Genomic DNA, 14,028 nt, shown 5'->3' with positions numbered 1-14,028 from the left:
GAAAGATATTCGGTAAAAATAGTTGAATTGAGTAACCAAGGGATGTTACTCTTAGCTGTTGCATAGAATAACAAGTTAATAACAACTTTTTTTTCCTCTCTTGAAGAATTCAATTGCCAAAGGATTCGTGTTGTTAATGTGCCGTTGTCAAGGCAATCAAGAAATCAGTTAGATATGGAATTAAGACTTGAAATACTATGAGGTATAAATGTGATCCGAAAAACAGTTTTAAAGAGTGAGTGAGCACGCGCTGTGGCTTTACTTTCTTGCTTTGCGGTCACTTAACACTAACACTACTTTGTCAACTTTGTGATCTTTTAATAATCTAGAATGTTCAAACTCCAAAACATCTTCAGTTTGACCCGATCCTATGGGACTTAAAATTATATTTCGTTTGATACCGTCGTATCTGTTTCTCTACGACAAACGATTCCAGATTTATTGATATTTTTTTGTTGAAAATTTTAGTGAATTTTATTGTACTCGAGTTCGAGAGTGAGAATCTGTGATCTCTCTGTCTCTACTCTGTCAGAAACTTGTCTTCTTTACCGGAGACTAGGTTGCCACCTTGATTGATCCTACCAAAAAGAGCAGCAAGAGCTACAGACCAATATCCCTCCCCTGCATACTGTACAAAGTATGAGCGCACGATACTAGCAGGATTTCCCAAACAGTAGAAGAACATCTGTCACCTGACCAAGCTGGTTTCCGCCCTGGAAGATCATGCTGCGACCAACTCCTGAACTTGACACAATAAATCGAAGATGGCTATGAGAACAAACAAATTACAGGGGCTGTGTTCGTGGACCTGACAGCTGCCTATGACACAGTAAACCACAGGAAACTGCTCCTTAAGGTTGCAAGGGTAACTCGTAACTTACAAGTAGTTGCAATAATAAAATCCCTTCTTATGTCAAACCATCGTTTTTTGTGGAAATGGATGGGAAGAAAGGCAGATGGAGATCACAAAAGAATGGACTCCCTGAAGGATCGGTACTTGCACCTATCCTTTTCAACATTTATACCAACGACCAACATGAATTTGAGAACATATGCCGATAATCTGTGTTTTGCATCCCGGCCTCTGATTTCAAGACCATTGAGGAGAGATTAACAGATGCCCTGAAGACACTCACTGAGTATTATTTAATGAACTCACTAAATGCCAACCCAGGACAAACTCAAGTGGGTGCCTTCCATTAAAAAAACCACCAAGCCAACAGGAAACTGAACATCTCCTGGAATGGGAACATATTGGAGAACAACACATTCCCCGTGTACCTCAGTGTCATCTTAGACCGCACATTGTCCTTCTCTCAGCACACAGAAAACAAAAGCAAAGGTGGCCACAAGAAACAGCTCCTAATAAAACTGGCAAACACTACAAGGGGAGCAGATTTTTAAAAAGTCAGGACAACCGCACTAGCCCTCTGCTATTCATCAGCTGAATACGCCTCACCAATCTGGGCAAGATCTTGCCATGCCAAAAAGATTGACCCTGAGCTACATAACACCTGCTGGATCATTACTGGTAACTTGAAAACTGACTGCAGTTTCAGTCCTCCATCGGCTGGCTGGCATTGCACCTCTCCACATTTGAAGAGCCACTGCTTCCAAAGCCCAGAAATATAAACAGGAAATGGACCCAAGACACCCCCTCCATGACCACAACCCAATGACAAGTAGACTGAAGTCAAGAAAGAGCTTCATGACGGAAAAGAGCATCAACCCTGACCATGAAGCTGCTGAAGATCCAAGAGAAGAACTGCCTTACGGAACTGAGCTCCCCAGGAATGAATGGGTAACACTGAACAGAGCATGGGCAAAAATTGGGAGAACAGCTGTAAGCATGAAAAAGTGGGGGCTGGCTGAGACTAGCTTGTGTACATGTGGATGCCCAGAGCAGACAATGACGCACATCCTTAGAGAATGCCAGGATGGGCCCATCTGCACTGACCATGACCTAAGAGTCTGCTCCACAGATGCTGTGGAGTGGGTTCGGTGTTGGAGCGACAAGCTATGATGATGACCAAAAAGAGGAACATGAGGGGGTCGGATGCGAGGAAAGAGAGAGAGAGAGAGAGAGAGAGAGAGAGAGAGAGAGAGAGAGAGAGAGAGAGAGAGAGAGAGAGAGAGAGAGAGAGAGAGAGAGAGTTATTATGTTGCCATTTGTCATTTTTAAACGTACTATTTTAGATAGTATGTTTAAAAAAAATGATAAATGGCAACATTTAATTTTAAAAATTGGCTTCATCTTGGTTGCTAGGAATAGTTAAAGAAACAGAAAAAAAGTTGGCTAATTTTTAACCTTGGAACACTGTTTTATACAGAGACCATGGCCAGATGGTTTACCATCTGGCCATGGTCTCTGTATAAAACACAGCTAGATGGCGGCAGGGACCTACTCCTTTACCAATGCCCTCTACCACCTCCAAACCAGCACTAGCATTTCGCATCAGTTGGGAAAGTTTGATTTTAGCAGCAGATCAATGATTTTTGTACATCTTCCAGGATGTAGATGTAGAAGTAGAGTAGAACACAGTCAAATAATAATAGGAGTGAGGTGTCTTTCGTGAAGATGTCTCAACCAAGCAGAGTAATTTTTATGATATTTTGACTTGGCTCGCAACCAGGTTTCCACATTGGATTTTTTTGCTCTTTCTTTTTCTTCTTTGTGACAGGAGAAGACAGATGGCTTTAAAAAACAACAAAACTTTTAAGATAATTTACAGTTGGGAAGAGGGTGGGGGTTGATTATCATTCCCCAGTTATGTTTTCACTATGCTTTACCCTTCTATTTTAATTTATAAGTGGCTCGATGGCTCAGCTGTACAGTCTCTCATCTGGTTACAAAATCAAACGATCGTTAGCATGGTCAGTGACTGGATGAGTGAGAGTGATTGTGGAAAATCTGGTCCCCATGTTTTGACCTTATATAAGGCACTTTACACACATTACTCCACTTGACACAGAGGTGTTAATGAATATCTGGTTGTAGGCAGTGATGGATCTTGTAATTGTAAGAGTGGTAGTAAAAAAAGGATGCCTATCAGGCAATAAAAAGTTCTTTTTGGACGGCTGGGGGAATAAATGAAAAATTGTGAATCACATTGAGCATTGTTAATCTATGGTACTGTGCTATATAAATATTCATAGACTCGAGTACAGTTTCGTCAAACTCATTTGAATGTCCCAAAGTTTTACCTTATTATTCGTTATTATTATCCCATTCCTTCCTCAGACTAATTTCACCCAGCCAACTTAAATAATTTTTAATTAATAAAAGGCACTCACACACTCCATATACCATTGGACATAACCACACCTCTGCTTATTCTTATGAATTTCGCCATTCATTCTAACTTCAATGCCACAAGGCCATGATTTGCTTATTGTTGGCTACAACAGTAAAGGAATGTTGTGAGACAGAAACGCAACCCCATGCGCACACCAACCCCTTATAATACTTTATTCATGTTAAAATGGAAATATGTCGTAGGGCCTATTCCAAGGAAAGATTGGAACAACCTAGATGTCAACTGAATTGCAGAGCCACAAATTGAGCTAGAGAGAGAGAGGTGGCTTGCTGAAGGCCACATAACACAATGGATATTTGAACTAGATATCTTTCGTCGGGTATGAATCAAAGACCCAACCCCTGAGCCACACTCCCACCCCCACCCCCTTACCTATCAAGTTCAAGTCGTAATGGCAAGGCACGGTTTCCTCAATTTTTTTGCATGTCCCGAAGAGTTTGAGATGGAGGAAATTGTGCAGGAGTGTTTTTATTTATTTATTTATTTATCGCACATCGCACCATTATTTATTTCAATTATGGTTGCAATGTACCTAATAATATAAACTACACTTTTCTCATAATTTTATTTTAAATTTATGAAATTTAATATGCATGTCAATGTCAATATCATTCATATGTTTCCTTCTCCTCACAGTTTCTTTTTGCAATATTTTTTTTAGAAGTAGATGCATTATTATATATGCCTCCTCTTTCTCTTCCATCCCAGAATTCATAACTGTCATACTCATAGCGATGCTACCAGAGGAGGAAGAAGTGATAAAGATAACGCCAGTTCCCGAGTCTCTATTGATCACTCACAATAAGAACCATGGAGTCTATTCATGCACAGAGGATGGTTGTTCCTTCTCAACTCCAAGTCCCTCATTGCTTGGGTTGCACAAGGCTCAGGCTCACAATATTGTAAGTTTGGGTGAAATAGTGTTAATTTATGCAACAAATTTAGAGATGAAACAGTGTCTCATTCCTATATGAATCAATTGTAATGTAATTCAGCCCCATCTTCTTCTGACATTTTCTCCTCTATGTTTTAGTGAGATTTCTTTCTTTAAGTACTGTTTTGTCTTTATTGTTTTCAATTAACGACTTTATGAGCACAAAGCTGATCTTTTTAAATAATGAATTTCACGCTAAGCTCATCTTGATTTTAATAGAAAATAACATCTGCTGTTTCAGTTGATTAACAAATATTTTCTTCCTTTAGATATGAAATGAATTGCTAGTTAAATGTCTCTATAAACAACTTACGAACATCTTCCAATTACCAGAAAACAGGCCCCAAGAAAGGCGTGGTCCACCAATATTTTTGTCCCCACTTTGGCTGTTATTATAATCCTGAGTCTGGCCGCTTTTTCAAGAATTTGGATATTCTTAGAACGGTACAATTTTGCAACTTTACATAAACCAGACCTTTCCTTGAGGCTGTGCTATAATTATATTATAAAATAAAGGGATGCTAATAATGCTTGTTATAAACATGAATGATATTATATAATGGTCATTATGCCCCAAAAATTGATAAGACCCATGAAGCTGGAGTCTGTCCCAGTTTCTGTAGCATTAAATCTAAATTGGCAATTACTTGCCACCCTTTGGATAGGGTAAGTACTTGATGCTATGCTAGATCTAACAGACCCATGCCCTGCTGGGTGGACAGGGGATGGAGAAAAACTCTTAACTGCACTTACTTGGGATTGATACTGGTGCCTTGGTTCATGAAGTGAGTGCTCTACTGATTAGCTATCGGGGCCTATGAAAGGTTTTTTTGCGTTATCATAGGGATCAACTGTTTCTTTCATCAAATCTCTCTCTCTTTTTTTTTTTCTTGCACCATCAACAATAATTCCTTTTAATTCACAAATATTTATGTTGTGTACAACAATAGTGATGATTTGAGATGATTTGATTTTTAAAAGATATTTGCCATGCATGGAAAAAAATGGTTTAGTTTCAGCAGGTACCCTTTTCATAGTAATGGAAGATTTTGGACAAAGTGCTTTTAGTTCTATTGTATTTTTAAAGTATGCATTAAACAGTCATTTTATTCTATTATCTCACACGCATCTAAAATATTTTGTCTCTTTTTCGTTGTCTGCATTGTAGATATGGGGTATAACCCAAAACATCATGTCTTTTTAATAGTTCCTTTAATTCAAACTTTTCACTGTTCTTTAATTATCACACATTGAAGTATTCAACATTAAATGGTTTTGAATGTTTTTAAAAATTTGTTGTAACCATTCTCTTCCAGCATTACATGAGGGTTCACATGGAAAAGAGCTTCAAGTGTTGTAAATGTGAGAAAGGTTTTAGTCTACAGCGGGACTGTTTGCGCCATGAGAAAGAATGTGGTCAGATATTTACTTGCCCGGACTGTGAGAAGATTTATACAAATAAAGGAGCACTCAAAATGCACTGTTTGTCTAAGAGACATAAGACACCACCTGAATTATGGTAAGATATGATGTTTGAAGGGCAGTTCAATAGTAAGCTCTAAAGAAAGTCATGCTCTGCAGTTTTCTTTATCCATTTAGCAGTTTTTGAGTAGCTGGATCCGTTAAACGTTGTGGGCATTACAATACATTAGACCAGCATCCTATTTTAGTTTAAAGGGTGAGAATGCAGAACATTTTAATGATAAGGAATACACCCTAGTCTCCATGAGCCTCTTGGCTTGGAAGGACTATTTTTTAATGTCAGATTATAGGCAGGTTTACAACTATAGTATTATGAGTCTTCTTGCATAACTCGAAGCTACTCTTGAAGAAATCAAAATATGGATGGACTGTAATAAATTAAATTGCTGATAAATAATTTTGAAACAAAAGGTAGAAAGATGCAATATTCAGTGATAATCTTCTTCGGAATTCTGTGATTTTGGTATTTTCTAAAAAACTTTTCCGGTGTTTTTGCTGTGTCAAACATTTTCCTGTTATAAGCAAACAATGGATGTTTCAGGTACAAACCCTTCGTCAGCACAACAATAAACAAATGTGGAAAATAAAACTCAACACCAGAGTTGACCACCCACATCGCATCCCTCTGCCTAACAACGTCTAAGTTGGATTGCCAATTCGTCCATTGTCTGTTCTGTTCCCACCTGAAGCCTCTCCATTATCATTCTTTCGTTAGTATTTATTGATATGCAATTTTAACATGAAATTACAGTAGACTCCAGATAAGACGATGCCCAGGGGAACAGAGAAAAAATTCGACTTAACCGGAGTGTAACCAAAATGAGCAAAAATGCATGTGAACAAAGCAAGCCAATCTAGAATATGTCCCTTAATGTCACACTGGTCGCGTTGAATTGACCTGAGAAGTAGAGGTTCCTGTAGTGGTCATCAGAGGCTCCTACCCCCAATAGCCCCAAAGAGGAATCAGAATACATAAAAAGCGGAATTTGAGTTAAAAAAGCGGAATCAACTTTCTGTTATTGACTATGACATGATTTGCAACAGAAAATGTAATAGACAATCCAAAAGTACTCAAATGATAAAATGTAAAATGTGCAAAAGGGGCAGATTATGTAAAGACTAAAAAGGGGATCAAATAATAATAGAGGACACACAGGTCCTGGCAGTCTCAGAGCAAAACGTAGAATGGATGGATTTAACCTTGTCAGGACCCTCCTATCCCCTCCCCTCAACACACACTTATTCAAACAAGCGCTCGTTGACACACAAATACACATGGCTAAAATTAAATAGGGAAAGAATCTGACCGTAATATTAGTACCTAGGTCATTGACCTCATACATTGGAGTCAACACAATAATAATACTTCAGTCAACCCCCCTCCCAAAAATATAATATTATTAAATGACATCAGCTGCACACACTTTGAAGGGACTAATCAGACACAAAAAATGTGTGTTGATTGACTATATGAGATGCTGACGAAATAAGTCATAGCTCACTTTTTTTTACTAGAGACTTTTTAAAAATAATTTTCATAGATTGGAAAGCTGAAAAGCTGAATGTTTGCCTTGAATGCGGAATGTAGACCAATTAAGTGGAATTATTCCACGAAAATCGGAAGGGTCGGTCAAGGTCATGCTTCTTCTAACTTGTCGAGACAAATAGCTGGTATGCCAATTTCTTCTGCGATGATTTCTATCGCGTGCCAGGTTTTTCAAATGCATCGATCAGCTGGATCTTTCTTTTAAGCGATAGGTTTGCCATTGTTGTTGTAGACTTGACTTGAAGTCTTGATAAAATTGATATTAATTAAGAGGACCATTATATAGGATGGCCTGGGATTAGAACCAAAAAAAATAAAATAATAAACTTGAACTTGAAGTTGCGACGATGTAAAAAGTGAGATGGAGAAATCAAAGTTATTCGATACTGCTTATGTACATTGAGCACGGACGTCAGGCAAAGCACCTACATCACATTGGTGTGCGCCAATCGTTCGCGGGTATTCTTAACTATTGAAAATTCTTACTTGTTTATTTGTGTTTTTATTGTGGTCATGAGTGGTAAGAACATCGACTTAAGCGACATCGACTTATGTGGAGTTTTTTTTTTTTGTACTAATGTTATATAGGAAGAAGGGGGAGGGACCAAGAAAAAAAAAATCGACTTGGGTAAAAATCGACCTAAGCAATGTCGACGTATCCAGAGTGCACTGTATTGTTTTGCTTATTGCTTGAACCACAAGGCCTTTCAGCTTCAACAAAGTTAGACAGTGTAAAAATGTATGCAATAAAATTCTTTTGATTTTCGTTTAAGACAAAGCCCTGAACTTGTTTTTTTTGTTTATTTTTTGTACCTTTTGATTTGATACAACTAATCTTTTTAAAAAAATGCTAGTTTCGCATCCTTTTATTGTCATAAACCAAATGTGACTCTGATATATATATTATTGTGGAGATTACATCTTTTCATGCAGCCTAGGTTTGATAGCATACTCAAATTATACATTTATATCATCATAAATTTGATTTGACAGGCCATTCATGACAGTTGATACAGCACAGATGTATACTTAAGTTACCATTATTAATCGCCCAACTTGAACTTAGACAGTTGTTGATTTTTTTTCATTCCAAAGACTGAGACATCCTAACATTTGTAAAAAGAAATACAAAGTAAAAGCATGAAAGTATGAGGTAGTACTTTTCATCGATATTACACTGAGTCAAATTTTCTTCTATTTTTAAAATCTCTGACCCTCCCTTTCCCATCTCCTATAATTTACAGTCCCAAGCCAAAGATGCCTGCTGTTGAATCAAAAATTGTGAATAAAAAACCAAAGAAATCAAACAAAGTTCAACAGCGCCATCCAATTCCTATCTTGCCAAAGTTTTCATCCCAGGATGGTATTCCCCTTATCATCTCCTCTTCCAAAACAACAGAAGCAACAACAACAATTCCACCCAATATCTCAGTGATAAACCAAAACAGTTCTTTCCATGTTCATCCTCCTGTCAATGTCATGGTACAAAATGACAACATTCTTGACAATGTCACATCGTCACTGTTTCAGACCAGCTCACAGATCCAACCTCCTCTAGTCTCAATAATTCAAACACCGTCTGATAAAAAGCTTTACTGTGATAATGTGACACAAACCATCAAGCATATACCTTCTCAAGCAAAGTCAAAGCGTCATGCTCCAACTCAGACACAACTATCCATTCTAGAAAGAGCCATGAAGAGTTCTAATATCCCCATCACAAAAACATCTAGGGCAACACAGAAGTCAATGACTCACACAGGTAGTAGAAAGAGCAAAAGTGATTCTACTACAAAGAGAATTAAGAACAGTCGTAAACTTACTGTAGCCACTTTGACAGATCCACAAAGAAATTTGTTGTCTCAGAATAATGGATCTCAGACAATATTCTCCATATTGTATCAAAACCAGCCCAAGAGTACAGCTGTCAATACCTCGGATGCAGACTTCAAGGCATCTATGTCAACTCAAACTACCATTGACAATCGAGGAGATTTTAATGATTATAATATGTCATTTCCATCCCAGGGAACCTGTGGGTTCTTGGTAACACCTCAACTCAGCAACTCAATAACTCAGACATTCAATTCATTACTGACTCCTACATCATCCAAGTTATTCAACTCAGATACTCGGACTAATTTGACACAATCTTCAAGTTCCACAACACAGACACTTGAGTGCTTGGCATCTGATACCTCCACTCAAACTCATGATCTCAGTGTTAACGATAATACTCGTATTTTAGAAGATCTATTTCCGGAACATTCTGGAATCAGTGTCAATACTCAAACCTTTGGATGTTTCTCGTCAGATATGATGACACAAACTCTTGATCAACTTGTCAATGATGATTTACAGGAGATTGGAACAAATACATTTAACGATGGAAATAGTTTTGTCACAAATGACACAACTACCCAGACATTTGATGAAATGGTGGACAGTATCACACAAACCATCAATTCCAATATTTCTGACTGCACCACCCAGACTAGTTTAAGAAGTGATATTACTACACAAACTTTCGATAATTTAGGTATAGATATAATGACACAAACATTTGATGCTGCCACTTCTTCAGATTTTGACAGTGGATCACAACCATTGGGATCACATTTACAAACTTTTGATCACATTTGTCAAACAAATTTTTCTATTTTTGAGGAGAATAGTACTGCCATTTCATGTAAGAATGTTGGCAACAATTGTTCTGCAAATCAAATAAATGTCATGAAATCATTTCAAGCAGTTTCCAATGATGACAAAAATTTGATAACAGAAGAGTCCACTTGGGCGAATCAGGAAAGTCAGATATATGTAGATATTCAAAGCCATCAGTCAGCATCCAACGTTAGCATCTGGAACCAAACAACAAACAGTGTGTCACGAAACCTTCAGGAACAGGAAACAAAGAAATCCATTTGTGATGAGAGGGCAATGGCATTACAAACGGAGAGTGTGGGTCTATGGGAATTTTCGGAACAATCACTGACTTGTCTTTCGAAGGATGATAATAATGAAATTGCTGAAAAATCTGGAGCAAAAAGTATTATCACGTCAAATGATCCCCATGTCAACCCAATGGCTGACTCAATGACACAAACATTGTCACTTCCTGATGATGATATAACCTTAGAAGCTCTTTTATCAGATATGGCCACACAGACATTTGATGAAGATGATTTAACATTTGATGCTCTTTTACAGTCATCTAATGGTTTTTCATCTGACTTTACCTCACAAACATCTCAAAATCTCACAAACATTGCCTGTCAAACACCGGTTCAATTTAGTGCTGAGAATGAAAGGAATACCTCGGATAATGAGGAAGACAATTTTTGGGAGGTTGGGACGCAGACATTGGATGATGTTCGGGAAATGGCCCTGCAAACAAATTTTGAGGATATATGGGGCACAGCAGTACAAATGACACAGGTGAACACAATGGAAAGTGGTGATGAACGTGCTTTGGTTGATAATACATTTGAAACTGGTACCCAGACTACTGTTTGTGATGATCTTCATGAAATCGCTGGACTCCAAACTTTTGGAAATGATTTATGGGAAATAGGAACTCAGACAAGGGGACATAATGCATGGGAAATGGGAACTCAGACAGGAATAGATGATATATGGGAAATGGCAACACAAACAGGGGAAGAATATTCATGGGAAATGGGGACTCAGACAATGGGAGATAATGCATGGGACACAGGAACACAGACAGAGGGAGACAATGCATGGGAAATGGGAACACAGACAGGGGGAAATGATGCATGGGAAATGGGAACCCAAACGGCGGGAGATGATGCATGGGAAATGGGAACACAGACGGGGGGAGATGATGCGTGGGAAATTGGAACACAGACAAGAATAGAAAATATATGGGAAATGGGAACACAGACAGGGGAAGATAGTTCAGGGGAAACAGGAACACAGACTATGGTAAATCTTTTGACAGATACAATGACGCAAACAGGTGACGATCTTATAGACTTTCTTTTAACTGGAAAGACTTGAGAATGGCAAAATTTATTCCAAAACAGTTTGAATGACTTGTTAGGTCAGTATTGATTTTGTGTCAATCGTTCAACAAATTTGACTTGTGTACATGTATTGATTGCACTGATTTCTTGGACAAACCAATTGGATTTTATTAAACTCTTTATGCCCAAAGCTCATCCAATTCCTGTGCCGATGAATGGCATTGTTGGTCTTCAGCTTTATTTATTATATTAATTTATCTAAGTAATTTCGGTGCAAGTTTTATGATCCATTTACTTATGATATACTGCATATCTATGATCATTGCCATCTTTCAAGGTTTTCTCGTTTAAATTCTATTTTTGGAAGTGCCTCCATCCTGGTTTGTATGTCTCTTTTATCATGATATATGTGCAGTTTCTTCTTCATGAATTGCGATTTTTCTCAATTGCTCCATTGCCATTCTAGTCGTATTCAGGTGTTGACATTTTTAAAAGAATAATCTTTCTTTTCTTTTCTTGGTTTATAGAGACCTAAGTATGAAAATAGATCTACATTTGTATGTTAATGTTATATTGTGTTAAGATCACACCTTCATATACACATGTTTACGAGTATTTCCCAAAAACAAATGTATGTTAGAGTAGAATCTAAAATCTCAAACATATCAATATTTAGATAAAACTATCAGTTTGACAATCTCTGAAAAGGCTGTGGCATCAACTACTTACTCTAATTCTGTTTCTGAGCCAAAGACTGGATGGAAGAGAGAATTGATGTCCATTTTGTCCCATGTAACATTTTGTCACCTGCTATCGCATTTATGGTGCGTGCAATAATATGTAGCCAGACAAAGGGATGTCTACGATATTGTAACATGATTTGAAACATCATAAACTTTTATTTACTGGGTGGGGATCCTGACCTCCCATAGCGGGCAGGGAGGTACACACTGTGTCTTCTATCCCCTTATATCTGTTTTCCAACATGCTTTCTGTCTTAGTCTTGGAATGAGATACTTAGATTTTTTCCTGGCCCTGGTCGGAGTCCTGGCTGGGAGGGAAACAGTCAAATGCATAGTTATTGTTTTGGGAGATGATATTTTTTTCCTTGTAAATCATCTCTCTATTATGTATTAGTATATTTGTTATTTTTTGATGTATAATGTAAGCATTTGAGTGTGTTCCTCTTTGTTGGATTTTGTACTTGTGTCCGGATGAGACTTAGAGGTGATCTCAACTCAAACTAAGTACATTGGTGATATGCTCTTGGAATCTACATCTGATCCCTATTTGTTCCCAGTTCCCCTATGTCTTACTTTCTCTTGGATGCTTCAATTGTAATTCTAGAACTTTTTACTATCCCATTTTCTTCCTTTTTACTGGCGCTGATATAACCTAAATGTGTTGCAAGCGCCGTAAAACCCTTAAAAACAACAAACAAACAAACTTTTAATTTGTTTTTTAAATATCATTTTTTGTGGTTCAAGGCCAAAATTATTTTAAAAATGTGAGCTGTTAGAAAGAGTTCTTCTTATGCTGTTCATTTTTTTTATGTTAATGGACACTGTGACTTCCCCTCTCTATCTCTGATCCCGAACTTTACTCCTATAAATACTCTTTACTTTCTAATTTATTCTTCCTCCTTAACTCCCTTATTTTTTTTTCACCTGAACTATTGAATGATTGATTTTGCTGTGTTATCCAAGTCATTTGTACGTGTGTGTGTGAGAGAGAAAGAGAGAGTGTGTGTGTGTGCAATTGGTTTAAGGCGCATTGTTTTATTTAGTCCAAAAGATCTAATTTTACTTTTTCCTCAATGTATTCAAATTTACGCAGGGTTTTACATAGGCCAGTCTATATAATATAAGATAACTTGTCGAATGGCTTTACTTAGGCCATTATCATCAAGCGTGGTTGTATGATCCATTTGACAAAATTGTTTTGCCAAACGTTGTTTTAAAGTATGGTGCTTTAATTGTTTAATTATTAAATCTAATTGTTGATTATTTAAGTATTGCGTATTTAAATTATTTAATTTACACCAGTTTCATTAATTAGAATTTTACTGTTTCATAAAATGATTTAATTTTTCAGCATATATGTAAACTCATAGATCATAATGCTGCATAAAGTTGGACAGCACTATTACATATCTGCTACCCTCTGATCACCACGCTAGTTAATAGCTATTATTATTATTACTATTATTATCATCATCATGATCAACATTATTATTATTATTATTATTATTATTATTATTATTATTATTATTATTATTATTATCATTCTCATTATTATTAAGGCCCTACACTGTTTTGCATATCAACTGCACGAGGGTGCTTCCTTATTTGACGTCTTTGTCAGTGCTGAGGAAAGGGTCTTCCCAGACAGACCACAATAATGGACTTTTTAAAGTCAAATAAAGTGAACCTTAATAAATTTCTAAATTGGTCCTTTTAAAGGCCACCAAATCATTAAGATTGCTTTCCCTTGTTATTATATCACCTTCTCTCATTTGTTTCCCTTTCATTTTTGGAATGACTGATATATTGACATCACGCTTATATATCGACATTTGACTACGGTCCCGATGATGTCGTCGTTATATCCGTACTTGATTGTATGATGGATTTTTATTTCACAGCAATTTGGTTGCAATTGTTAGAGAAATTTTTTTTTTTTTCTTAAGTTACTGCAGTTTTAAGGAGAAAAAAATATTCCCCAAAATTTATTAAAAGGGTGTTGCACTCTCTGGATAGT

General features: G+C 37.0%; 1 protein-coding gene across 2 annotated transcripts; it reads left to right on the top strand.

The window, feature by feature from the left end:
- Window positions 1–53: 53 nt before the first annotated feature.
- On the top strand, window positions 54–13,279 carry LOC144977256 (uncharacterized). 2 transcript variants are annotated; one of them, XM_078922286.1, is made up of 5 exons: window positions 54–202; window positions 4,026–4,219; window positions 4,585–4,695; window positions 5,568–5,770; window positions 8,524–13,279. In XM_078922286.1, the coding sequence occupies exons 2-5, from the start codon at window positions 4,052–4,054 to the stop codon at window positions 11,300–11,302; spliced, it is 3,261 nt and encodes a 1,086-aa protein (XP_078778412.1). In that variant the 5' UTR covers window positions 54–202; window positions 4,026–4,051; the 3' UTR covers window positions 11,303–13,279. The 2 variants fall into 2 exon arrangements, with proteins under 2 accessions (XP_078778412.1, XP_078778411.1); XM_078922285.1 differs by having other exon boundaries at window positions 55–235.
- Window positions 13,280–14,028: the final 749 nt, after the last annotated feature.

The sequence above is a fragment of the Berghia stephanieae genome, chromosome 7, assembly GCF_034508935.2.
Source record: "Berghia stephanieae isolate SIO BIC M18660-M18661 chromosome 7, UCSD_Bste_1.3, whole genome shotgun sequence".
NCBI lineage: Eukaryota > Metazoa > Mollusca > Gastropoda > Nudibranchia > Aeolidiidae > Berghia > Berghia stephanieae.
This window is presented reverse-complemented; position numbering and strand designations above follow the sequence as displayed.

What these genes read in the sequence shown, in the direction of transcription:
- LOC144977256 (XM_078922286.1), top strand. Translation starts at nt 4,052, where the DNA reads ATGCTACCAGAGGAGGAAGAAGTGATAAAGATAACGCCAGTTCCCGAG. An exon ending in AGGCTCAGGCTCACAATATT is followed by an intron (nt 4,220 to 4,584) that starts GTAAGTTTGGGT and finishes TCCAATTACCAG; the next exon opens with AAAACAGGCCCCAAGAAAGG. An exon ending in AAGACACCACCTGAATTATG is followed by an intron (nt 5,771 to 8,523) that starts GTAAGATATGAT and finishes TATAATTTACAG; the next exon opens with TCCCAAGCCAAAGATGCCTG.